This window comes from Pristiophorus japonicus, chromosome 6 (genome assembly GCF_044704955.1).
Source record: "Pristiophorus japonicus isolate sPriJap1 chromosome 6, sPriJap1.hap1, whole genome shotgun sequence".
In the NCBI taxonomy this organism is placed as follows: Eukaryota; Metazoa; Chordata; class Chondrichthyes; family Pristiophoridae; genus Pristiophorus; species Pristiophorus japonicus.
The window spans coordinates 225,537,529-225,563,103 of record NC_091982.1 but is presented as its reverse complement, the minus strand read 5'-3'; the positions used below and the strand labels follow the sequence as shown (position 1 = coordinate 225,563,103).

The window sequence follows — 25,575 nt, the reverse complement described above, 5'->3', positions numbered from 1 at the left end:
TCATCGCCAGATCTTTTGCATATAAGAGTAAAGTGATGAAAATGAGCACAGTTCTTCTGGACTCTTTTGTTGCCCAAAACAACGAGTATCCCTTTAAAATGCATATGCTTTCTTTTAAATACAGGAGTGTTATATTCTGCCAGATGGGACTGCGTATGCCATCCATGTTCCTCATTTACCTTCATTCCTGGTAATCTCAATATCAGCAAAGAGGCCAATCTTTATGATCTGCCACAGAAGGCCAAGCACCAGGTGGTGTCTCCCCTCCTTCAGATCTTGTGCACCAATGTTCACCACTGTACAGCCAATGGCAGAGCCAGAATTCAAAGCAAGGTTCAGGTTTTCCTGTGGGAGAATGAATTAGTGCAGTGACATCCGCAAAACAACCATTTTGTTTTCAAAACATCAATTACGTATGCATACAATACTCATTTACAATCGGTAGCACATGAATATTAAAAGACGACTAGACGTTTCTCTAGGAATAATGTCGGCTCTCTGAAATTTTCCTCAGGCGCATTACTGTGGGCGTTTGCACAGACATGGAGAAGCGCAGAGGCGGAGCAGCAGCGTGGGTGAGGCCGATAAAAGCCCAGCGGGAGTCCGGGGATCGGCGGCAGTCGGAGAGGCGGAGCAACAGCGTGGGCGAGGCCTATAAAGGCCCAGCAGGAGTCCGGGGATCGGCGGCAATCGGAGAGGCGGAGCTGCAGCGTGGGTGAGGCCTATAAAGGCCCAGCAGGAGTCCGGGGATCGGCAGCAATCGGAGAGGCGGAGCAGCAGCGTGGGTGAGGCCTATAAAGGCCTATCGTGCAGCTGCAGCATGGTGAGAAGGCAAAAAAGAAATCGAAGGGTGACATCGCAGCCAAGGGGGTAAGTGATTGGTAAGTAGTTTTTCATTTTCTTGTCTATACCAGTAAGTAACCTTTAGCATTGTTGTTGCCAATTTAAGTTTATCTAGGGGTTAAGTCATGGCAGGACAGCCTGGACACGTTATGCTCCTCCTGTACTATGTGGAAAGTCAGGGTTGCTTCCGGTGTCCTTGACGACTACGTGTGCGGGAAGTGTATCCGGCTGCAGCTCCTGACGGACCGCATTGCGGCACTGGAGCTGCGGGTGGATTCACTCTGGAGCATGCACAATGCTGAGAATGACGTGAATAGCACATTTAGTGAGTTGGTCTTACCGCAGGAAAAGGTTACTCAGGCAGATAGGGAATGGGTGACCAACAGGAAGAGCAGTGCAAGGAAGGTAGTGCAGGGGTCCCCTGTGGTCATCCCCCTGCAAAACAGATACACCGCTTTGGGTACTGTTGAGGGGGATGACTCATCAGGGGAGAGCAGCAGCAGCCAAGTTCATGGCACCGTGGGTGGCTCTGCTGCACAGGAGGGCAGCAAAAAGAGTGGGAGAGCTATAGTGATAGGGGAATAGATAGGCGTTTCTGCGGCCGCAACCGAAACTCCAGGATAGTATGTTGCCTCCCTGATGCAAGGGTCAAGGATGTCTCGGAGCGGGTGCAGGGCATTCTGAAAAGGGAGGGTGAACAGCCAGTTGTCGTGGTGCATATAGGTAACAACGATACAGGTAAAAAAAAAAAAGTGATGAGGTCCTACAAGGCGAATTTAGGGAGCTAGGAGCTAAATTAAAAAGTAGGACCTCAAAAGTAGTAATCACAGGATTGCTACCAGTGCCACGTGCTAGTCAGAGTAGGAATCGCAGAATAGCTCAGATGGTTATGTGGCTTGAGGAGTGGTGCAGCAGGGAGGGATTCAAATTCCTGGGACATTGGAACCGGTTCTGGGGGAGGTGGGGCCAGTACAAATCGGACGGTCTGCACCTGGGCAGGACCGGAACCAATGTCTTCGGGGGAGTGTTTGCCAGTGCTGTTGGGGAGCAGTTAAACTAATATGGCGGGGGATGAAACCTATGCAGGGAGGCAGAGGGAAGTAGAATGGGGGCAGAAGCAAAAGATAGAAAGAAGAAAAGTTAAAGTGGAAGACAGAGAAACCTCAAGCATAAAGCAAAAAGGGCCACATTACAGCAAAATTCAAAAAGGGACAAAGTGTGTTAGAAAGACAAGCCTGAAGGCTCTGTGCCTCAATGCGAGGATATACGGATTAAGGTGGATAAATTAACTGCGCAGATAGCAGTTAACAGGTATGATGTAATTGGCATCACGGAGACATGGCTCCAGGGTGACCAAGGCTGGGAACTTAACATCCAGGGGTATTCAACATTTAGGAAGGATAGACAGAAAGGAAAAGGAGGCAGGGTGGCTGCTGGTTAAAGAGGAAATCAATGCAATAGTAAGAAAGGACATTAGCTTGGATGATGTGGAATCGGTATGGGTGGAGCTGCGGAATACCAAGGGGCAGAAAACGCTCGTGGGAGTTGTGTACAGACCACCAAATAGTAGTAGTAAGGTTGAGGACAACATCAAACAAGAAATAAGGGATGCATACAATAAAGGTACAGCAGTTATCATGGGTGACTTTAATCTACATATTGATTTGGCTAACCAAACTGGTAGCAATGCGGTGGAGGATGATTTCCTGGAGTGTATTAGGTATGGTTTTCCAGACCAATATGTCGAGGAACCAACCAGGGAGCTGGCCATCCTAGACTGGGTGATGTGTAATGATAAAGGACTAATTAGTAATCTTGTTGTACGAGACACCTTGGGGAAGAGTGACCATAACATGGTAGAATTCTTTATTAGGATGGAGAGTGACACAGTTAATTCAGAAACTAGGGTCCTGAACTTAAGGAAAGGTAACTTCGATGGTTTGAGGCAGGAATTGGCTAGAGTAGACTGGCAAAGGATACGTAAAGGGTTGACGGTGTATAGGCAATAGCAAACATTTAAAGATCACATGGATGAACTTCAGCAATTGTACATCCCTGTTTGGAGTAAAAATAAAACGGAGAAGGTGGCTCAACCGTGGCTAACAAGGGAAATTAAGGATAGTGTTAAATCCAAGGAAGAGGCATATAAATTGGCCAGAAAAAGCAGCAAACCTGAGGACTGGGAGAAGTTTAGAATTCAACAGAGGAGGACAATAGGTTTAATTAAGAGGGGGAAAATAGAGTACGAGAAGAAGCTTGCCGGGAACATAAAAACTGACTGCAAAAGCTTCTATAGATATGTGAAGAGAAAAAGATTAGTGAAGTAGGTCCCTTGCAGTCGGAATAAGGTTAATTTATAATGGGGAGCAAAGAAATGGCAGACCAATTGAACAAGTACTTTGGTTCCGTCTTCACGAAGGAAGACACAAATAACCTTCCGAAAGTACTAGGGGACCGAGGGTCTAGTGAGAAGGAGGAACTGAAGGATATCCTTATTAGGCGGGAAATTGTGTTAGGGAAATCGATGGGATTGAAGGCCAATAAATCCCCAGGGCCTGATAGTCTGCATCCCAGAGTACTTAAGGAAGTGGCCCTAGAAATAGTGGATGCATTAATGATCATTTTCCAACAGTCTATCGACTCGGGATCAGCTCCAATGGACTGGAGGGTAGCTAATGTAACACCATTTTTTTAAAAAGGAAGGGAGAGAGAAAGTGAGTAAGTAAAGACCGGTTAGCCTGACATCAGTGGTTGGGAAAATCTTGGAATCAATTATTAAGGATGAAATAGCAGCGCATTTAGAAAGCAGTGACAGGATCGGTCCAAGTCAGCATGGATTTATGAAGGGGAAATCATGCTTGACAAATCTTCTGGAATTTTTTTCAGGATGTAACGAGAAGAGTGGACAAGGGAGAACCAGTGGATGTGGTGTATTTGGACTTTCAAAAGGCTTTTGACAAGGTCTCACACAAGAGATTGGTGTGCAAAATCAAAGCACATGGTATTGGGGGTAATATACTGACGTGGATAGAAAACTGGTTGGCAGACAGGAAGCAGAGAGTTGGGATAAACGGGTCCTTTTCGGAATGGCAGACAGTGACTAGTGGAGTGCTGCAGGGCTCAGTGCTGGGACCCCAGCTCTTTACAATATACATCAATGATTTGGGTGAAGGAATTGAGTGTATTATCTCCAAGTTTGCAGATGACACTAAACTGGGTGGCGGTGTGAGCTGTGAGGGGGACGCTAAGAGGCTGCAGGGTGACTTGGACAGGTTAGGTGAGTGGGCAAATGCAAGGCAGACGCATTTTAATGTGGATAAATGTGAGGTTATCCACTTTGGGGGCAAAAACGCGAAGATAGAGTATTATCTGAATGGTGGTGGATTAGGAAAAGGGCAGGTGCAAAAAGACGTGGGTGTCATGGTTCATCAGTCATTGAAAGTTGGCATACAGGTACAGCAGGTGGTAAAGGCGGCAAATGGTATGTTGGCCTTCATAGCTAGGGGATTTGAGTACAGGAGCAGGGAGGTCTTACTGCAATTGTACAGGGCCTTGGTGAGGCCTCACCTGGAATAGTGTGTTCAATTTTGGTCTCCTAATCTGAGGAAGGACGTTCCTGCTATTGAGGGAGTGTAGCGAAGGTTCACCAGACTGATTCCTGGGATGACTGGACTGACATGAGGAGAAACTGGATTAACTGGGCCTTTATACATTGGAGTTTAGAAGGATGAGAGGGGATCTCATAGAAACATACAAGATTCTGACGGGACTGGACAGGTTAGATGCAGGTAGATTGTTTCCGATGTTGGGGAAGGACATAGTCTTAGGATAAGGGGTAGGCCATTTAGGACTGAGATGAGGAGAAACTTCTTCACTCAGAGAGTTGTTAACCTGTGGAATTCCCTGCCGCAGAGAGTTGTTGATGCCAGTTCATTGGATATATTCAAGAGGGAGTTAGATATGGCTCTTACGGCTAAAGGGATCAAGGGGTATGGAGAGAAAGCAGGAAAGGGGTACTGAGGGAATGATCAGCCAGGATCTCATCGAATGGTGGTGCAGGCTCGAAGGGCCGAATGGCCTACTCCTGCACCTATTTTCTATGTTTCTATGTTTCTACAACAAATACAATGTATTAAACACGGTAGTTAGCTAAATATGAAGGCTGCCCCTCTGGGTTTATAATCCACTATCCATTGTCTGTAGCAGAAAATCTTCCGTGGTACCTTTGAGAAAAGGCGTTCGAATTTCAAAAATACACATTAGTTGGCATGTTACCGCCGGATCGGAATAAAATTGCAATGTATTAGGTGCCTTACTACTTTGTTAAAACTACTCTTGATGGCAAGATTGTACTTACAGAAATTGTGAATGGGGTTAGCTTCCGTTTGTTGATTACTCGCTCATCAATTGTGTCTGGCTGCGATAAGTTTATCATTTTGCTGAACAGAAAAGAAGAGATTTTTGGTAAAAAGGTAAAACTATAACCCAATATGGAAGATATTTTCTATTTAGTGACCATATAGCCTTGATCCAAGTTCAAGATCTTTTTTTCTCAGAAATGGCTTCCTCACTGGCATATCAAATCAGCCAATCAGAGCATTTTACATACGGATATAACACAATGCCGAGTATGCACTTTTCCCCCAAACACAGCGAGGTTCTAAATGTCGGCTGGACCAATGGAGAGAGATGGCAAGTGATCTTCCTTCAAGGGAAGCAGCAGGAATGAAAATGCAAAGCGATCCAGTTCGTTTGTGAACAACTTGTCAGAGGCGGGAATTGAGAGGCCTTGAATTGATTGCCTCTCAGTCTTTGTCTGTGCATTGATGTGAGTTTCAAACTGGGTGTCAACTTTGGGCAGGATAAAACGTGGAAAATATTGCACAAGGCAGTGCAGTTCATCAGTAAAGTAAAACCAATCAGTTGGTCGTAAAATCTATCAATATTACAAATAAGCTGTATATTTTTTTCCTTATTGCTGAAGACATTTGTCAGTTGTTGCAGGAATAAGTTGCATTATCAGTTCTGTGGACTAGTTTCTAAGACCACAAAGCAGTAAAAGCAGTTACTACAGCAGGTATCACCATCCTTGTCCTGATTGTAACCAGCAGGAATATTATTGTGCGTTAGCCTCAGTTAAAAATTTGGTCCAAAATTTGCGGTCGGAGGCTTCTGACCCCCCAAAAAATCAACGAATTTACCTGATGGTCCAGGACATTCGGTGACTTGCGCTCCTGGGCCTCTACACATTACATAGAAACATAGAAACATAGAAAATAGGTGCAGGAGTAGGCCATTTTGCCCTTCGAGTCTGCACCACCATTCAATATGATCATGGCCGATCATGCAACTTCAGTACCCCATTCCTGCTTTCTCTCCATACTCCTTGATCCCTTTAGCCGTGAGGGCCACATCTAACTCCCTTTTGAATATATCTAACGAACTGGCCTCGGTAAATTTCTGTGGTAGAGAATTCCACTGGTTAACAATTCTCTGAGTGAAGAAATTCCTCCTCATCTCGGTCCTAAATGGCCTATCCCTTATGCTTAGACTGTGACCCCTGGTTCTGGACTTCTCCAACATCAGGAACATTCTTCCTACATCTAACCTGTCCAATCCCGTCAGAATTTTATATGTTTCTATGAGATCCCCTCTCATTCTTCTAAATTCCAGAGAATACAGGCCCAGTTGATCCAGTCTCTCCTCATATGTCAGTCCTGCCATCCCGGGAATCAGTCTGGTGAACCTTCGCTGCACTCCCTCAATAGCAAGAATGTCCTTCCTCAGATTAGGAGACCAAAACTGCACACAATACTCAAGGTGTGGTCTCAGCAAGACCGTGTACAACTGCAGTAAGACCTCCCTGCTCCTATATTCAAATCCCCTCGCTATGAAGGCCAACATATCATTTGCTTTTTTTACTGCCTGCTGTACCTACATGCCTACCTTGAATGACTGATGTACCATGACACCCAGGTCTTGTTGCACCTCCCCTTTTACTAATCTGTCACCATTCAGATAATAATATGCCTTCCTGTTTTTGCCACCAATGTGGATAACCTCACACTTATCCACATTATACTGCATCTGCCATGCATTTTCCCATTCACCTAACCTGTCCAAGTCCCCCTGCAGCCTCCGAGCATCCTGCTCGCAGCTCGAACTACCACTCAGCATAGTGTCATCTGCAAACTTGGAGATATTACATTCAATTCCTTCATCTAAATCGTTAATGTATATTGTAAATAGCTGGGGTCCCAGCACTGAACCCTGCGGCACTCCACTAGTCACTGCCTGCCATTCTGAAAAGGACCTGTTTATTCCTATTCTTTGCTTCCTGTCTGCCAACCAGTTCTCTATCCACGTCAATACTTTACTCCCCAGTACCATTTGCCTTAATTTTGCACACCAATCTCTTGTGTGAGACCTTGTCAAAAGCCTTTAGAAAGTCTAAATACACCACATCCACTGGTTCTCCCTTGTCCACTCTACTAGTTACATCCTCAAAAAATTCTGGAAGAATTGTCAAGCATGATTTCCCTTTCACAAATCCATGCTGACTTGGACCGATCCGGTCACTGCTTTCCAAATGCGCTGCGATTACATCTTTAATAATTGATTCCGGCATTTTCCCCACTACTGATGTCAGGCTAACAAGTCTATAATTCCCTGTTTTCTCGCTCCCTCCTTTTTTAAAAAGTGGGATTACATTGGCTACCCTTCAATCCATAGGAACTGAACCAGAGTCCATGGAACGTTGGAAAATGACCACCAATGCATCCACTATTTCCTTAAATACTCTGGGATGCAGACTATCAGGCCCTGGGGATTTATCAGCCTTCAGTCCCTTCAATTTCCCTAACACCATTTCCTGACGAATAAGGATTTCCCTCAGTTCCCCCTTCTCGCTAGACCCGTCGCTGAGGCAAGAGTCCGGGGATCGGAGAGGCCTATAAAGGCCGCGAGATCAGGAGTCGGGAGGTGCATCGCTGAGGCGAGAGTCCGGGGATCGGTGAGGCCTATAAAGGCCGCGAGATCAGGAGTCGGGAGGTGCATCGCTGAGGCGAGAGTCCGGGGATCGGTGAGGCCTATAAAGGCCGCGAGATCAGGAGTCGGGAGGTGCATCGCTGAGGCGAGAGTCCGGGGATCGGTGAGGCCTATAAAGGCTGCGAGATCAGGAGTCGGAAGGTGCGTCGCTGAGGCAAGAGTCCGGGGATTGGAAAGGCCTATAAAGGCCGCGAGATCAGGAGTCGGGAGGTGCATCGCTGAGGCGAGAGTCCGGGGATCGGTGAGGCCTATAAAGGCCGCGAGATCAGGAGTCGGGAGGTGCGTCGCTGAGGCGAGAGTCCGGGGTTCGGTGAGGCCTATAAAGGCCGCGAGATCAGGAGTCGGGAGGTGCGTAGCTGAGGCGAGAGTCCGGGGATCGGTGAGGCCTATAAAGGCCGCGAGATCAGGAGTCAGGAGGTGCATCACTGAGGCGAGAGTCCGGGGATCGGTGAGGCCCAGCTTGTGCAGTTGCAGGGAGAAGGCAATAAAGAATTGAAAGAAATCGAACGGTGACATCACAGCCAAGGGGATAAGTGATTGGTAAGTAGCTTTTCTTTTTCCTTCTTTATCAGTAAGTAACATTTAGCATTGTTGTTGCCAATTTAAGTTAATCTAAGGGTTAAATCATGGCAGGAGAGCTCGGACATGTGTTATGCTCCTCCTGTACCATGTGGGAATTCAGGGATGCTTCCGGTGTCCTTGACGACTATGTGTGCGGGAAGTGTATCCGCCTACAGCTCTTGATGGACCGCATTGCGGCACTGGAGCTGCGGGTGGATTCGCTCTGGAGCATGCACGATGCTGAGAATGACGTGAATAGCACATTTAGTGAGTTGGTCTCACCGCAGGTAAAGGGTACACCGCCAGATAGTAAATGGGTGACCAACAGGAAGAGCAGTGCAAGGAAGGTAGTGCAGGGGTCCCCTGCGGTCATCCCCCTGCAAAACAGATACACCGCTTTGGGTACTGTTGAGGGGGATGACTCATCAGGGGAGAGCAGCAGCAGCCAAGTTCATGGCACCGTGGGTGGCTCTGCTGCACAGGAGAGCAGCAAAAAGAGTGGGGGAGCTATAGTGATAGGGGGATTCAATTGTAAGGGGAATAGATAGGCGTTTCTGCGGCCGCAACCGAGACTCCAGGATGGTATGTTGCCTCCCTGGTGCAAGGGCCAAGGATGTCTCGGAGCAGATGCAGGACATTCTGAAAAGGGAGGGTGAAAAGCCAGTTGTCGTGAAGCACATAGGTACCAACGATATAGGTAGAAAACGGGATGAGGTCCTATGAAACAAATTTAGGGAGCTAGGAGCTAAATTAAAAAGTAGGACTTCAAAAGCAGTAATCGCAGGATTGCTACCAGTGCCACATTCTAGTCAGAGTAGGAATCGCAGGATAGCTCAGATGAATACGTGGCTTGAGCAGTGGTGCAGAAGGGAGGGATTCAAATTTCTGGGGCATTGGAACCGGTTCTGGAGGAGGTGGGACCAGTACAAACCGGACGGTCTGCACCTGGGCAGGACCAGAACCAATGTCCTCGGGGGAGTGTTTGCTAGTGCTGTTGGGGAGGAGTTAAACTAATATGGCAGGGGGATGGGAACCTATGCAGGGAGGCAAAGGGAAACAAGAGGGAGACAGAGGCAAAAGATAGAAAGGAGAATAATAAAAGTGGAGGGCAGAGAATCCCAAGGCAAAAAACAAAAAGGGCCACATTACAGCAAAACTCTAAAGGGGCAAGGTGTGTTAAAAAGACAAGCCTGAAGGCTCTGTGCCTCAATGCGAGGAGTATTCAGAATAAGGTGGACGAATTGACTGTGCAGCTAGCAGTTAATGGATATGATGTAATTGACATCACAGAAACATGGCTCCAGGGTGACCAAGGCTGGGAACTCAACATCCAGGGGTATTCAACATTTTGGAAGGATAGACAAAGAGGAATAGGAGGCGGGGTGGCATTGCTGGTTAAATAGGAAATTAATGCAATAGTAAGGAAAGACGTTGGTTTGGATGATGTGGAATCGGTATGGATGGAGCTGCGGAATACCAAAGGGCAGAAAATGCTGTTGGGAGTTGTGTATAGGCCACCAAACAGTAGTAGTGAGGTTGGGGACAGCATCAAACAAGAAATAAGGTTTGTGTGCAATAAAGGTACAGCAGTTATCATGGGCGACTTTAATTTACATATAGATTGGGCTATCCTAACTGGTAGCAATGCGGTGGAGGAGGATTTCCTGGAATGTATTAGGGATAGTTTTCTTGACCAATATGTCGAGGAACCAACTAGAGAGCTGGCCATCCTAGATTGGGTGATGTGTAATGAGAAGGGACTAATTAGCAATCTTGTTGTGCGAGGCCCCTTGGGGAAGAGTGACCATAATGTGGTAGCATTCTTTATTAAAATGGAGAGTGGCACAGTTAATTCAGAAACTAGGGTCCTAAACTTAAGGAAAGCTAACTTCATTGGCATGAGGCGCGAATTGGCTACAGTACACGGGCAAATGATACTTACAGGATTGATAGTGGATAGGCAATGGCAAACATTTATAGATCTGTAGGGGAGGAAGAAAAACCCCTCATTTTACCCAGAAGGAAAAGGACTGTGGGATCTGTCTGTGCTGCAATGTGAATTGAAACCAAGACGTTTTGACCTTGGCAGAGCAATGATTGGACGGGGAGGACACCGGAGGGCCAATGGTGGGACAGAGTCAGCTCGAAGCATGTGGCTTTCAAGCCAATGGGAGAGCACTTGCTCGAAAACTGTGGGACTGACTCATCGCCATTATCAGACTATTGTCTTCCCCATGTTTACACTATGGAGGGAAATTATGCAGACCTTCAGAAAACTAGGGAACCCAAAACAAACCAAGGGCCTACACAATGGCTACAGGAGGCCAACGCAAGCAACACCTACTCAAACCTTGAGTAGGTTAACATCAATGGAAAAAACCCGCAATAATCTAAAACTGCTGCATTTTTCAAAATCACAAAGCCCACCAATGGGAAGGATCAATTTCAGCACGAGAGGCAGACTGGATAATCTGGCTATAAAAAGGGGTTTCTGACATAGTGTGTTCTGCTTCTCTGCTCTCGTGATCCAACAACCAGCAAGCCTCTCGACACTGAAGGAAAACCAGTGTCCAAAGGCACCGAAGATAGAAGAAACAAACCACCAGACTGCAAAAGGCACAGTAGTAAGTATAACCTCTGATCCCCAGAACTCCCAACTCAGTTAGGCCAGGAAAGGTGGGAGGTTGGGCATTGTACTGCTAAACTTGTGCAAAAATTTTCGTTGCGTCCGTTTAGTGGGATTTAGGGGGATTGTTTTGTTGGTGTATTGCTGTTTGTTGAGATACACCTTGTCAAATAAATTGAAAGCCCAAGTTCCTCTTGGAATCACCTTGTCTCAGTTCGATTGTATTACATCTCCTGATCGTGAGTCTTATGTCAGAACAGTGTAAGGGAAGCTAGCAGCGCCTCGAAAACACTCAACTGTGTGTCACAGGCTAGGGAAGAAGGGGTTAGGAGTGTTTGACACTCACAGGTGCCTCACAGGCTAGGCATAAGCTGTGGGGACGCACGAGTCTCAAAACCCCCTTCATAAGCTGTGGACAGTCTCTCCAGGGGTGCTCTTGCAGCGCTCAGGTTACCTCACAGGCCAGGCATAAGCTGTGAGGGCAGAAGCAAAGAGAGAGACACCCAAGGCACAACAACACTCCCCCGAGAACCCCTTACAGATCACATGGATGAACGTCAACAGTTGTACATCCCTGTCTGGAGTAAAAATAAAACAGGGAAGATGGCTCAACCGTGGCTAACAAGGGAAATTAAGGGTAGTGTTAGATCCAAGGAAGAGGCATATAAATTGGCCAGAAAAAGCAGCAAACCTGAGGACTGGGAGAAATTTAGAATTCAGCAAAGGAGGACAAACAGTTTAATTAGGAGGGGGAAGATAGAGTACGAGAGGAAGCTTGCCAGGAACATAAAAACTGACTGCAAAAGCTTCTATAGATATGTGAAGAGAAAAAGGTTAGTGAAGACAAACGTAGGTCCTTGCAGTCGGACTCAGATGAATTAATAATGAGGAACAAAGAAATGGCAGACCAATTGAACAAACACTTTGGTTCTGTCTTCAAGAAGGAAGACACAAATGACCTTCCGGATATACTAGGGGACCGAGGGTCTAGTGATAAGGAGGAACTGAAGGATATCCTTATTAGGCGGGAAATTGTGTTGGGGAAATTGATGGGATTGAAGGCCGATAAATCCCCGGGGCCTGATTGTCTACATCCCAGAGTACTTAAGAAGGTGGCCCTAGAAATAGTGGATGCATTGGTGATCATTTGCCAACAGTCTATCGACTCTGGATCAGTTCCTATGGACTGGAGGGTAGCAAATGGAACACCACTTTTTTAAAAAAGGAGAGAGAAAACAGGTAATTATAGACCGGTTAGTCTGACATTAGTGATTGGGAAAATATTGGAATCAATTATTAAAGATGAAATAGCAGCACATTTGGAAAGCAGTGACAGGATCGGTCCAAGTCAGCATGGATTTGTGAAAGGGAAATCATGCTTGACAAATCTTCTGGAATTTTTTGAGGATGTAACTAGTAGAGTGGACAAGGGAGAACCAGTGGATGTGGTGTATTTGGACTTTCAAAAGGTCTTTGACAAGATCCCACATAAGAGATTGGTGTGCAAAATCAAAGCACATGGTCTTGGGGGTAATGTACTGGCGTAGATAGAGAATTGGTTGGCAGACAGGAAGCAGAGAGTCGGGATAAACGGGTCCTTTTCGGAATGGCAGACAGTGACTAGTGGAGTGCCGCAGGGCTCAGTGCTGGGACCCCAGCTATTTACATTATACATTAATGATTTGGATGAAGGAATTGAGTGTAATATCTCCAAGTTTGCAGATGACACTAAACTGAGTGTTGGTGTGAGCTGTGAGGAGGATGCTAAGAGGTTGCAGGATGATTTGGACAGGTTAAGTGAGTGGGCAAATGCATGGCAGATGCAGTATAATGTGGATAAATGTGAGGTTATCCACTTTGTTGGCAAAAACACAAAGGCAGAATATTATCTGAATGGTGGCAGATTAGGAAAAGACGAGGTGCAACAAGGCCTGGGTGTCATGGTTCATCAGTCATTGAAAGTTGGCATGCAGGTACAGCAGTCGGTGAAGAAGGCTATTGGCATGTTGGCCTTCATAGCTAGGGGATTTGAGTATAGGAGCAGGGAGGTCTTACTGCAGTTGTACAGGGCCTTAGTGAGGCCTCACCTGGAATATTGTGTTCAGTTTTGGTCTCCTAATCTGAGGAAGGATGTTCTTGCTATTGAGGGAGTGCAGCGAAGATTCACCAGACTGATTCCAGGGATGACTAGACTGACATATGAGGAGAGACTGCATCAACTGGGCCTGTGTTCACTGGAGTTTAGGAGTTTAGATGGATGAGAGGGGATCTCTCAGAAACATATAAGATTCCGATGGGACTGGACAGGTTAGATGCGGGAAGAATGTTCCCGATGTTGGGGAAGTCCAGAACCAGGGGACACGGTCTTAGGATAAGCGGTAGGCCATTTAGGACTGAGATGAGGAGGAACTTCTTCACTCAGAAAGTTGTTAACCTGTGGAATTCCCTGCTGCAGAGAGTCGATGATGCCAGTTCATTGGATATATTCAAGAGGGAATTAGATATGGCCCTTACGGCTAAAGGGATCAAGGGGTATGGAGAGAAAGCGGGAAAGGGGTACTGAGGTGAATGATCAGCCACGATCTTATTGAATGGTGGTGCAGGCTTGAAGAGCCAAGTGGCCTACTCCTGCACCTATTTTCTATGTTTCTATGTTACCCTCGGACCCCTAGTATTTTCGGGAGGTTATTTGTGTCTTCCTTTGTGAAGACAGAACAAAGTATTTGTTCATTGTCCTGCATCGAGGTCCACATATCCCAGGGGTGCATGCAGTTCACCAGGTTGCATCATGTGGGCTTGCCCAAACAATAAATGAAGGGAATCCCCATTCATAATTGATACAAACATATAAACAATGATGGACAGCAAAAGATCATCTGGTCTATCAAGCCTGCCCATTTCCTATGAGTCATCTCTATGGCCTAGAAATTTGGGTGCCGGGAGAGATCGCTGCGACTGAATGGTGAGGCTCGAGGCACACTTGGTATTGAGTCTCGGGCCTGATCATCATTGGGCCGGCGAGTTGCAGGTTAACAACAGGCTGCTTGGCGACGAAGCAGCAAGGAAGATTAGGACATTGAATTTCTAGGCCTATATGTCTAACCAGCTTGGGAGCAATGAAGCACCTCCCCACAGGGGAAGAACTTTCAGCAGATGAATCGACTAAACCCAGTCTCTTGTACCTCTGAGCAGCTAGTTACAGAGCAGCACTGGAAGAGGGCTCGGGGTATGTCACCTGCTTGGTCTCTTGGATAAAGAATGGCGCCAAAAACGGAGCAAATAAACAAACTAGCCGCGTCCCAAGCTTCAATATGAGACGTGACTATTTTATTATCACAATAGAAGCATAAGAAGAAAAAAAACAAGTTACCAAAGAAGAATTCCATCACCAACTGCACTAAACAGACGGTCACTGTTAGCGTCCATAGGAATCAAATGTTTACAGTCAGGATCGCCTTCTAATGCTTTGTTAATCCAATTAACAAAAGCAACCTTTTCTTCCTCTGGAAGTTAAGAGAATATATTTCAGCCAATTATGGTCACATTTAATAAAACATAGAAAAAAATTATTGAGTTATATGATGGAGAAACATATGAATCACAATAGAGACAAGATATGTTCAAAAAAGAGTTGGCTAATAAAAACTCATGTAGTCCCTTATAGTGACCTTGGGATTCATTAGTCAAGTATGCCATCTAAGTGCTGAACTGGGACTTGAACCCATAACCTTATAGACCGAAAGGCAAGAGTGCTGACAACTGAGCCAAGGCTGATATCTAAATAATGTTGGTGCAAATTATACGAATAAAATGAATAAATAATAAGAACAAACAGCAGCATTATTCCTTAAATCTAAGTTTATGACCTGGATCAATAAAAATTGATTTGCAAATCTGATAGAAAGATCCAAGAAAAATGAAATCAGTCTAACATTAACAGGACTCACTTTTCATTAAATGTTCTTAATCGGCAGTAAGAGTGCCAAGTAAAAGTCCACAGCATAAGACTACTCATACTTTAGCACTATCAGTCCCACTCAAAGAGGTCACAAGCACCAATGACTTTCAGAAGTTCCAAGTCTATCAACCCCATCTATTTCCAGCCATCAGTTTACTTTTCAAGGTAAACATATAAAACAATAAACAAGAAAAAGAGATTGTCCCTCTATACTGATTAATAACCTTTGATGCTCAGATATGTTCACTTGTCCAGGCACAACTGAGACCCAGAGGCCAACTAAGAGTGCACTTAAGTCAGCAGCCCTCATTTCCCATGAGCCAAACTAGATCTGGCTGCATTTGTCTTTAAATGGATCTTTTACACCTTTTCTAACTTAATATCACCACCCTGTCTTGCATTGTCTATTTTCCTTTACTATGTCAAGCCTAAGCAGACAACATCAATCGATTTTCCCAGTTGATGAATTGATGAAATTCTCCACTGGTACTTCAAAAAAGGTGGCTTAAATCAAAACATTTTGAAAAATAGTTCCCACAACTTTTAGAAATTAAAAAAATGTTTTGCACCAGACAGCACAGGTTCCCTTCTCTCTTATTACAGGTGCAACGTTTTGAGAACATTCTTCTAAATCACAAAATGCCTTGAAGTATTTTCCTTCCTACTAATAAATTTTTACCAATCAAGTTGCGAGAAGTTTCATAACAATATAAGTTTTTCTTTGAATTCAGAAAACTAACATCAAATGTAATAGAAAATGTATTCTCACCAGCTGCCTCACTCAGTAGTCTAAATTAAATGTGCAGGTAAGCATATTTTCCCCATCAAGCAAACAAGGTCAGAATAGTTTTTAAACATTTCTTCAGACATTAGACAGAAATATTATGCATCCATAATATAGGTGCAGTGTTGAGAACCCGGAATTCCAGAATCCAGAATGTTCTAGAATCCGGACCAATTGGTGGCAGTGTCGTCCGGAATCGGTAAAATGTTCCGGAATCCTGACCCGGTGACTCTGCCGACCTCGGACCTCGCCACCCTTACCTCGGGGCCTCCTCACTGGCCGGCCCGAACACCTCGCCGGAGTCCACCTGACAACCACATCCTCGTCGGCGGGAATCCCCTCCCACGTTTCTGACGTTTTGAAATCCGGAAATACCCGAACCTGGGTTCGGATGTTTCCGGATTCGTGACGTCAGAAAGCAAATCGAAAGTCCGGAAAGGCCCATAATCCAGAATGGCCTTGGTCCCAAGCGTTCCGGATTTTAGGCGCTGCACCTGTAATGTATTATAATTTCAATTCCAGCCTGAAGAGGGAGCTGGTCTATTCTAATGTAAAAAAAAATGCCTTTAGAAAATAAATTGAAATCAGATGCCTCTTCTGCTCAAAGTACATTAACATATGCCATGGCACTCCTCTTGACATAAGCTAAAATCAAAATGCTTAGCTTTTAGCACCATCAACCACAACCCTAGAATGTCAAGATCCATTAGATATCCAATTTACAAAGGATAGCTATGTTTATACTTGTCGACATGGTTTGTGTTTCCACAGCATCGGTTTCCGCATGTACGCTGACGACACCCAGCTCTACTTCACCACCACTTCTTCCGACCCCTCCGTGGTCTCTAAATTGTCAGTCTGCTTGTCCGACATCCAGTATTGGATGAGCAGAAATTTCCTCCAACTAAATATTAGAAAGACCGAAGCCATTGTATTCGGTCTCCGCCATAAACTCCGTTTCCTAGCTATCGACTCCATCTCTCTCCCTGGCAGCTAGCTGAACCAGACTGTTCACAACCTTAGTGTCATATTTTGCCCTAAAACAAGCTTCCAACCACATGTCTGCAGCATAACCAAGACCACCTATTTCCACCTCCATAACATTGCCCAACTCCACCCCTGCCTCAGCTCATCTGCTGCTGAAACCTTCATCTGTGCTTTTATTACCTCTACACTTGACTATTCCAACACACTCCTGGCTGGCCTCCCATAAGTTCATAATAAATAGGAGCAGGAGTAGGCCATACAGCCCCTCGAGCCTGCTCCGCCATTCAATACGATCACGGCTGATCCGATCTTGGACTCAGCTCCACTTCCCCACCCACTCCCCATAACCCCTTATCCCATTATCGTTTAAGAAACTGTCTATCTCTGTCTTAAATTTATTCGATGTCCTGGCTTCAACAGCTCTAAAGCAGCAAATTCCACAGATTTACAACCTTCAGAAGAAATTTCTCCTCATTTCTGTTTTAAATGGGCGGCCCCTTATTCTAAGATCATGCCCTCTAGTTCTAGTCTCCCCCATCAGTGGAAACATTCTCTCTGCATCCAACTTGTCAAAACCCCTCATTGTGATAAGATCATCTCTCATTCTTCTGAATTCCAATGAGTAGAGGCTCAACCTACTCATCCTTTTCTCATAAGTCAACCCCCTCATCTCCAGAATCAACCTAGTGAACCTTCTCTGAACTGCCTCCAAAGCAAGTATATCCTTTCGTAAATATGGAAACCAAAACTGCACGCAGTATTCCAGGTGTGGCCTCACCAATACCCTGTACAGCTGTAGCAAGACTTCCTTGCTTTTATACTCCACCCCCTTTGCAATAAAGGCCAAGATTCCACTGGCCTTCCTGATCACTTGCTGTACCTGTATACCAACCTTTTGTTTCATGCACATGTACCCCCAGGTCCCGCTGTACTGCGGCACTTTGCAATCTTTCTCCATTTAAATAATAACTTGCTCTTTGATTTTTTTTCTGGCAAAGTGTATGACCTCACACTTTCCAACATTATACTCCATCTGTCAAATTTTTTCCCACTCACTTAGCCTGTCTATGTTGTTTTGCAGATATTTTGTGTCCTCCTCACACATTGCTTTTCCTCCCATCTTTGTATCGTCAGCAAACTTGGCTGCGTTACACTCAGTCCCTTCCTCCAAGTCGTTAATATAGATTGTAAATAGTTGGGGTCCCAGCACTGATCCCTGCGGCATCCCACTCGTTCCTGGTTGCCAACCAGAGAATGAACCATTTATCCCGACTCTCTGTTTTCTGTTAGTTAGCCAATCGTCTATCCATGCGAATATATTACCCCCAACCCCGTGAACTTTTGTGTTGTGCAGTAACCTTTTATGTGGCACCTTGTCAAATGCCTTCTGGAAGTCCAAATACACCACATCCATTGGTTCCCCTTTATCCACCCTGTTTGTTACATCCTCAAAGAATTCCAGCAAATTTGTCAATTTCTACCCAACATAAACTTGAGATCATCCAAAATCTGTGTCTGAACTCGCACCAAGTCCTGTTTACCCATCACCCCCTGTGCTCGCTGAACTACATTGGCTGGCTCCCGGATAAGCAACGCCTCCTTCAATTTTAAAATTATCGTCCTTGTTTTCAAATCCTTCCGTGGCCTCGCCCCTCCCTATCTCTGCAATCCCCTCCAGCCCCACAACCCCCCCCCCCCCAAGATGTCTGCGCTCCTCTAATTATGGCCTCTCGATCATCCCCGATTATAATTGCTCAACCATTGGTGGCCGTGCCTTCACCTGCCTGGGCCCCAAGCTCTGGAACTCCCTCCACCTCTCTCCCTCTCTTCAGTACTTTAAGACACTCCTTAAAATCTACCTCTTTCCGATCTACCCTCATTTCTCCTTATGTGGCTCAGTGTCAAGTTTTGTTTCATAATTCTCCTGTGAAGCACCTCAGGACATTTTACGATGTTAAAGGCGCAATATAAATACAAGTTGTTGATGTGTAGCAAGCTTAACGCCTCCAAATGTGGGATGACCAACATTGTAAGCTTCTGTTGTGAACCACTGGTAACTAAATCCAGTTATTGCTCTCGATATTTAAAACTTTGCCATTTGAGTAAAAAGCCTGTCTCTTTTTAAACTGAGAAAACAGTGCGAGAGGCCAAGGCACGTTGTGCACATACCTTCGTGACTAAAAAGTGCAAACAGGAAGACACGGTAAATCAGGAAGTAGTGATTAGGAGATGCCAAGTCTGTATTTCAAAATCCTACGGTCTGTTTATAGAATAAAAAAAATTGAGGAGTGTGTTACAATTTTGTGTTAATTTTTTTTTAAATATTGTGTTGAGCCTTGATTTTAGTACAGATTTTAAGTTTATGTACTCAGCAATTGGTCAGCAGGCAGAGATGCCCACTCGCTGTTACTGCCTTGAGGTCGGAGATATCATGAGGCTCAGGCCTCTTTTGCTGCCGAGCTGTGGGCCAAACCAGTGCTTATAGGGCAGAAAATGGGGCGCTCCTACATGGAACTGGCTGACATGAAGAGCATGGAGTTGGGAAAAGTGGTGAAGAAAGTAATCCTGGGTGGGCAGGGGTGCGGTGGCTTGTGCAGATCAGCAACAGGCTTTGTCCTCCTGGCCCCTCAAAAAAAAAGTTAAAAATATATTTGACCTGTTTTTTTGAGCGGTCCATTAGGACCATTGGTTAGGCCACTCAGCGCCGGTACAAATGAGGTGGCTGGTAAAGTGGTGAGATTGTGCAACCAATTACATTCATTGCTACACCAAATGTTGTACTTTAGGAATAGTTAATTGAAAAGGTCAGTCTAACCATGACAAAACCACAAAAAAATAATTCACATTGCAGTCGTTATCACAGCTGCTGCAGAGCAAACAGAGCTGCCAACCAATATGGTGGCTCTGAAGCCAAGTTTTCACAACTTTCTGTTCCTGGAACAGAGTCTGCCCAAACCACCAATACCAGCTCTCAGAGAAAAGACATATGGACTAATAGGAATTCGGAGGATATTAAGCATGAATAATTAAATGAGATCAACAAAATGAGTTTTGCCATGATTTTGTTGATATTGTTTACTTATTCATTTGTAAAAATACCTTGCATCTCCTCCAAGGTTTTAATCCTGTTTTCCCCGCAGTTTTTCAATTATTCTCCTATACAGGACTGCACCACTCTATGTGCAGGCCTTCGTTTTAATACAGACTGGAGAACACCGTGACCCTTCCTTACAATGTGCCCCGCTCCTCTGAAGGCATTTTTCCCTGTCTCCAACAATATATTTTGAGGATAAAACAATATCCTGGATGGCACCACATGGTATTATGCATTGTTCAGTTATCAGCCCTGACTCAATGGTGGCACTCTTGCCTCGGAGTTCGAAGGTTGTGGGGTCAAATCCCATTCTAGAGCCTTTATAAAATCTAGACCGCTGGAGGTGCAGTCTTTCAGATGAGACGGTGTGCCCTATCTGCCCTCACACAGCACTATTTCTAAGAGGAGGGCAGTTCTCCCCGATGTCTTGGCCAATATCTAATTCTCAGCCAACATCTAAATAGACTACCGGGTCATTATCTCATTGCTGTAAGTGGGAGCTTGCTGTGTGCCTATTGGTTGCCGCATTTCCTACATTACAACAGTGATTACACTTCAAAAGTACTTCATTGGCTGCAAAGCACTTTGGAACATCCTGAAATCATGAAAGTCGCCATATCAATGTAAATTCTTTCTTTCCTATTTCAACTGTATGGTATCTTTTCCAATAGGTTTGAATCTGTTAGTTCGGTTCAGAAAATACTTTACTTCATTTCTTTCTTTGATATCATTCTTTATCATTGAACAGTCATCAGGACCAATTTGCCATTTGTTATGCGAAAATCAATTCTGTTTCAATGGATCAATCTTTCTTAAAAATGTGATCCCACTGGTGGCAGAGAAAACAAAAATCGTCATGCTGAGGATGTCAAAGGGCAAATTTAGAGCTTTCCTGTTGCCCAACATACTCTTAACAACTCCGAATCACCGCAGACATTAGTTACGTTCACGTTCAAGCCTCTGCGCAAACAGGAGATGGAGTTCCAGGCCACTGTGCTACTAAAGAATGATTCCTAGAAGTAAGAGCAGTTTTGTTACCGGTATTCCATTTTGTCTTTTCATATTAATAAATATTGGATGTTGGCGTGCAGTTGCAGCTGCTGTTCCTGGCATAGAAGCAGATCCAATATAATCACTAATAACTCTTCTAAAAGATAATTACGGGAACAGCATTAGAAGACGGACAGTTCTGACATATCTCTACGGTATTATGGAGAGAGGGGGGCTGTGCCACAGAGTAAGCTAATTTTATCTGGTCCATTGGTCCCAATGGATTTGGATTGCATGAAGTCAATGAGCAAGAAACAGTTTGTTCCCTGCAGAGTTTCAAAGCTTACCTGGCTGGACATTTGTGGCAACTTTTCTAAATTGAACAGTAGATTTAAATAATAATAAAATAGTACAAAGAGGGTACTGATGAGTGCAAGTTGGCTTTGACAGAGATTCATTGATAGAGGGCTTCTCAGTGTTCTGTTTTTGGAGTCAGTTTATTATACAAGGCAGCAGGCAGCATCAGTATCAGCTGCGCTGACTTATCAATGTCTCATTGACACTCAAATCCTTCTGAGATTCTTACCACAAGCATCGATATGCTGAAAAATGCATTTTTGAGTCCATGAATCCTGTCTGCAAGCACACTATATTGAAGTGTGCACTGACCACTATCCAGGGGTAACAGTAGTACTTTTTACAGGGGGAGGAATAGTGATGTTTTCCCTCATATATTGTAAACATCAATAGAGAGGAGCGAGGCTATGGAGGGATTTGAAAGCAAGGATGAACATTTTAAAATCGAGGCGTTGCTTGACTGGGAGCCAATGTAGGTCAGTGAGCGCAGGGGTAATGTGTGACCGACAGCTGTGATGTGCGAGGATCCTTCATCGCAGTCAAGGCCAACTATGGTCCAAACACCCAAGGCCTCACCCCACTGCTGGCCAAGAACGGGGAAACACTCATCAAGGACACCGAGGCAGTCAGGACCCACTGGAAGGAGCACTTCGAAGATCTCCTCAATCGAGACTCTGCCTTTGACTCGAGTGTTCTCGACTCCATCCCGCAGCATGTGACCCGCCATCACCTCAGTGAGACCCCAACACTGCACGAGGTAGAAAAAGCCATAAGACAGCTTAAAAACAACAAGGCTATGGGAGCGGATGGAATCCCTGCTGAAGTACTGAAGTATGAACTGTTGGCGCGGATACATGACCTCATCGCACTCATCTGGAGGGAGGAGAGCATGCCGGGAGATCTGAGAGATACCGTGATTGTGACCATCTTTGAAAAAGGGGATAAGTCCGACTGCAGCAACTACAGAGGAATCTCCCTGCTATCAGCCACTGGGAAAGTTGTCGCTAGATTCCTCCTCAACCGTCTTCTCCCCGTGGCCAAGGAGCTCCTCCCGGAGTCACAGTGCGGATTTCATCCCCTACGGGGCACAACGGACATGATTTTTGCAGCGCCACAGCTACAGGAAAAATGCAGGGAGCAGTGCCAGCCCTTGTACATGGCTTTCTTCAACCTTACAAAGACCTTTGACACTGTCAACCACGAGGGTCTATGAAGCGTCCTCCTCCGCTTCGGATGCCCCCAAAAGTTTGTCAACATCCTCCGCCTGCTCCATGACGACATGCAGGCCGTGATCCTCATCAACGGATCCATTACAGACCCAATCCACGGCCGGACCGGGGTCAAACAGGGATGCATCATCACCCCAACACTCTTCTCAATCTTCCTTGCTGCCATGCTCCACCTCAGTCAACAAGCTCCCCGCTGGAGTGGAACTAAACTACACAACCAGTGGGAACCTGTTCAACCTTCGCTGTCTCCAGGCCAGACCCAAGATCACCCCAACCTCTGTCGTTGAGTTGCGGACAATGCCTGTGTATGCACACACAGAGACTGAACTCCAGGACATAGTCGACGTATTTACTGTGGCGTACGAAAGCATGGGTCTCACGTTAAACATCTGCAAGGTAAAGGTCCTCCACCAGCCTGTCCTCGCTGCACAGCACAGCCCCCCCAGTCATCAAGATCCATGGTGCGACCCTGGACAACGTGGACCATTTCCCATACCTCGGGAGTCGCTTATCAACAAGAGCAGGCATTGACGACGCAATTCAGCACTGCCTCCAGTGCGCCAGTGCAGTCTTCGGCCATCTGAGGAAGGGAGTGTTTGAAGACCAGGCCCTCAAAACTGCCACCAAGCTCATGCTCTACAGGGCTGTAGTAATACCCACCCTCCTGTATGGCTCAGAGATATGGACCATGTACAGTAGTCACCTCAAGTCACTTGAGAAATACCACCAACGATGTCTCCGCAAGATCCTACAAATCCCCTAGGAGGACAGACGCACCAACATTAGCGTCCTCGACCAGGCCAACTTCCACAGCATTGAAGCACTGACCACATTTGATCAGCTCCGCTGGGCAGGCCACATTGTTCGCATGCCTGACACAAGACTCCCAAAGAAAGCGCTCTACTCGGACATGGCAAACAAGCCAAAGGTGGGCAGAGGAAACGTTACAAAGGCACCCTCAAAGCCTCCCTGATAAAGTGCAACATCCCCACTGACACCTGGGAGTCCCTGGCCAAAGAACGCCCTAAGTGGAGGAAGTGCATCCAGGAGGGCGCTGAACATCTCAAGTCTCATTGTCGAGAGCATGCAGAAATCAAGCGCAGGCAGCGGAAAGAGCGTGCGGCCAACCAGGCTCCCCACCCACCCTTTCCCTCAACGACTATCTGTCCCACCTGTGACAGGGACTGTGGCTCTCGTATTGGACTGTTCAGCCACCTAAGGACTCATTTTAAGAGTGGAAGCAAATCTTCCTCGATTCCGAGGGACTTCCTATGATGATGATGATGATGATGAGGAGGAGGAACATGTGACTAGGACTTGATACGAGTTAGGACACGAGCTACCGAGATTTGAATTACCTCAATTTTGCAGAGGGTATAATCTAGGTGGCCAGCCAGGAGTCCATTAGAATAGTCAAGTCTAGAGGTAACAATGGCATGGATGAGGGTTTCAGCAGTGGATGAGCTGAGGCAAGGGTGGAGTTGGGCTATGGTGCAGAGGTGGAAATAAACGGTTTTAGTGATGGCTCAGATATATGGTCAGAAGCTCATCTCAGGGTCCAATGTGACACCAAGGTTGCAAACAGTCCGGTTCAGCCTCAGACAGATGCCATGAACACGGAAATATGAAAAAGCAACATGAAAAATATTTAGGAGTATATCTAGCAACCTATGCACCAAGATTGATGCTATGATTCCCAAAACAATGAAAGAAACTTGCATCATGGCAGTTTGGAGTGCACTATATGGATCAATAACAGGAGGAAGGGAGACACAAACTAGAAATTCATAAATCTGTCCGGTTGCATTTTGCTCCTCAGTTCCTGACCTGAATTTAATGTCTAAATGTTAAGTGTCGATTTAAATTAATATTTTGTTTGTTTTGGTTACTGTTTACTTTAATTGTAGTTGTACCAGTGTACACCTTTTGGCAGTTTGTGTTGTTGACACTACAAATCTCTATAACTTTATTTTAAAATAGTTGAAGAAAGATGCTTCCATTCTGGACAAACAGTCCACCTTTGTAGTTGGCCGTCATCGAATAATACAGCACAAAAAGAGGCCATTCGGCCCACTGTGCCTGTGCTGAAAGAGTTAACTGATTAGTCCCACTCCCTTTCTCTTTCCCCATAGCCCTGCAATTTTTTCCGTTTCAAGTATAGTCCCCAGCACTTATACCACCCATCATCATCATCATCGGCAGTCCCTCGAAGCGAGGATGACTTGTTTCCACGCCAAAAAGGGATGAGTTCACAGGTGTTTTAATGAAGGACCTAATATTCCAGATCCCGAACGACATGTTGAAGGGTGGAAGATGCCTGTGCATGGATTTTTTTTAACGTGGGGTGGCCATTGCACAGAGCTAGGTCTTGGTCCAATGGCCAGGGTTAACCAAGGCGACTGGAGATCTGCTGCACAGACCTAGTGCGCACACATATTGCAGTGTGGGCTGGCCTGTGCTGCCCCTGGGCCCTCGCCTCTTCTGAGCCCCAAACTCTCACCTCTCCTGGGCCCCGGTCACTTCCCTCTACGGACTCTTGCCGCTCCTTCACCACTCCTGCTGTGCCTGCCCGCGCTGCAATCAGCGACCTGACTTCGCAGCCGTCGCCCTCCTGCAGTGGTATGCCGCCGGACGCTGCTCCCTCTGATGGCCCCGGCCTGCTGATGGTCTTGCTGGCCGGGACCGCACCGATTTCCGGGCCCACACACACAGAAACACGCACACAGAAACAGGCACACACACAGAGTGTGTGTGTGTGTGTGTGTGTGTGTGTGTGTGTGTGTGTGTGTGTGTGTGTGTGTGAGAGAGAGAGCGCGCGCGAGTGTGAGTGGGTTTCTTATACCACCCACGCTTATGGCGGCAACCGTCTTTATCGGACAATTTCCCGTAACCTTTTCCATCACTGTAGAAATAAAGTACAAAGGCAGCGCTTACTATGGATGAAACACTCCAGCGACATCAAATAATTCATTATACTCTTTGAACGTTTGTTGCTAAAGGGGAGCATCATTTCACAAAACAAAAGATACTGCATTTACCCATTTGGTAAAAATCACAATAAAAGTCAAAGCCGGCAATGCCACAGGGTGAATCGTGGAA

The 25,575-nt window shown here is 45.8% G+C and overlaps 1 protein-coding gene across 1 annotated transcript in view; it reads right to left on the bottom strand.

Annotated features, from left to right (window-relative positions):
• LOC139265396 (plastin-1-like) overlaps window positions 1-25,575 on the bottom strand; it is a 196,260-nt gene that overhangs the window by 45,254 nt on the left and 125,431 nt on the right. Inside the window, exons 5-7 of the mRNA XM_070882386.1 lie at window positions 14,448-14,580; window positions 5,201-5,282; window positions 180-345 (exon numbers count right to left, since the gene is read on the bottom strand). Of these exons, the coding sequence (XP_070738487.1) occupies window positions 180-345; window positions 5,201-5,282; window positions 14,448-14,580 (381 nt within the window). The remainder of the gene's footprint in view (window positions 1-179; window positions 346-5,200; window positions 5,283-14,447; window positions 14,581-25,575) is intronic.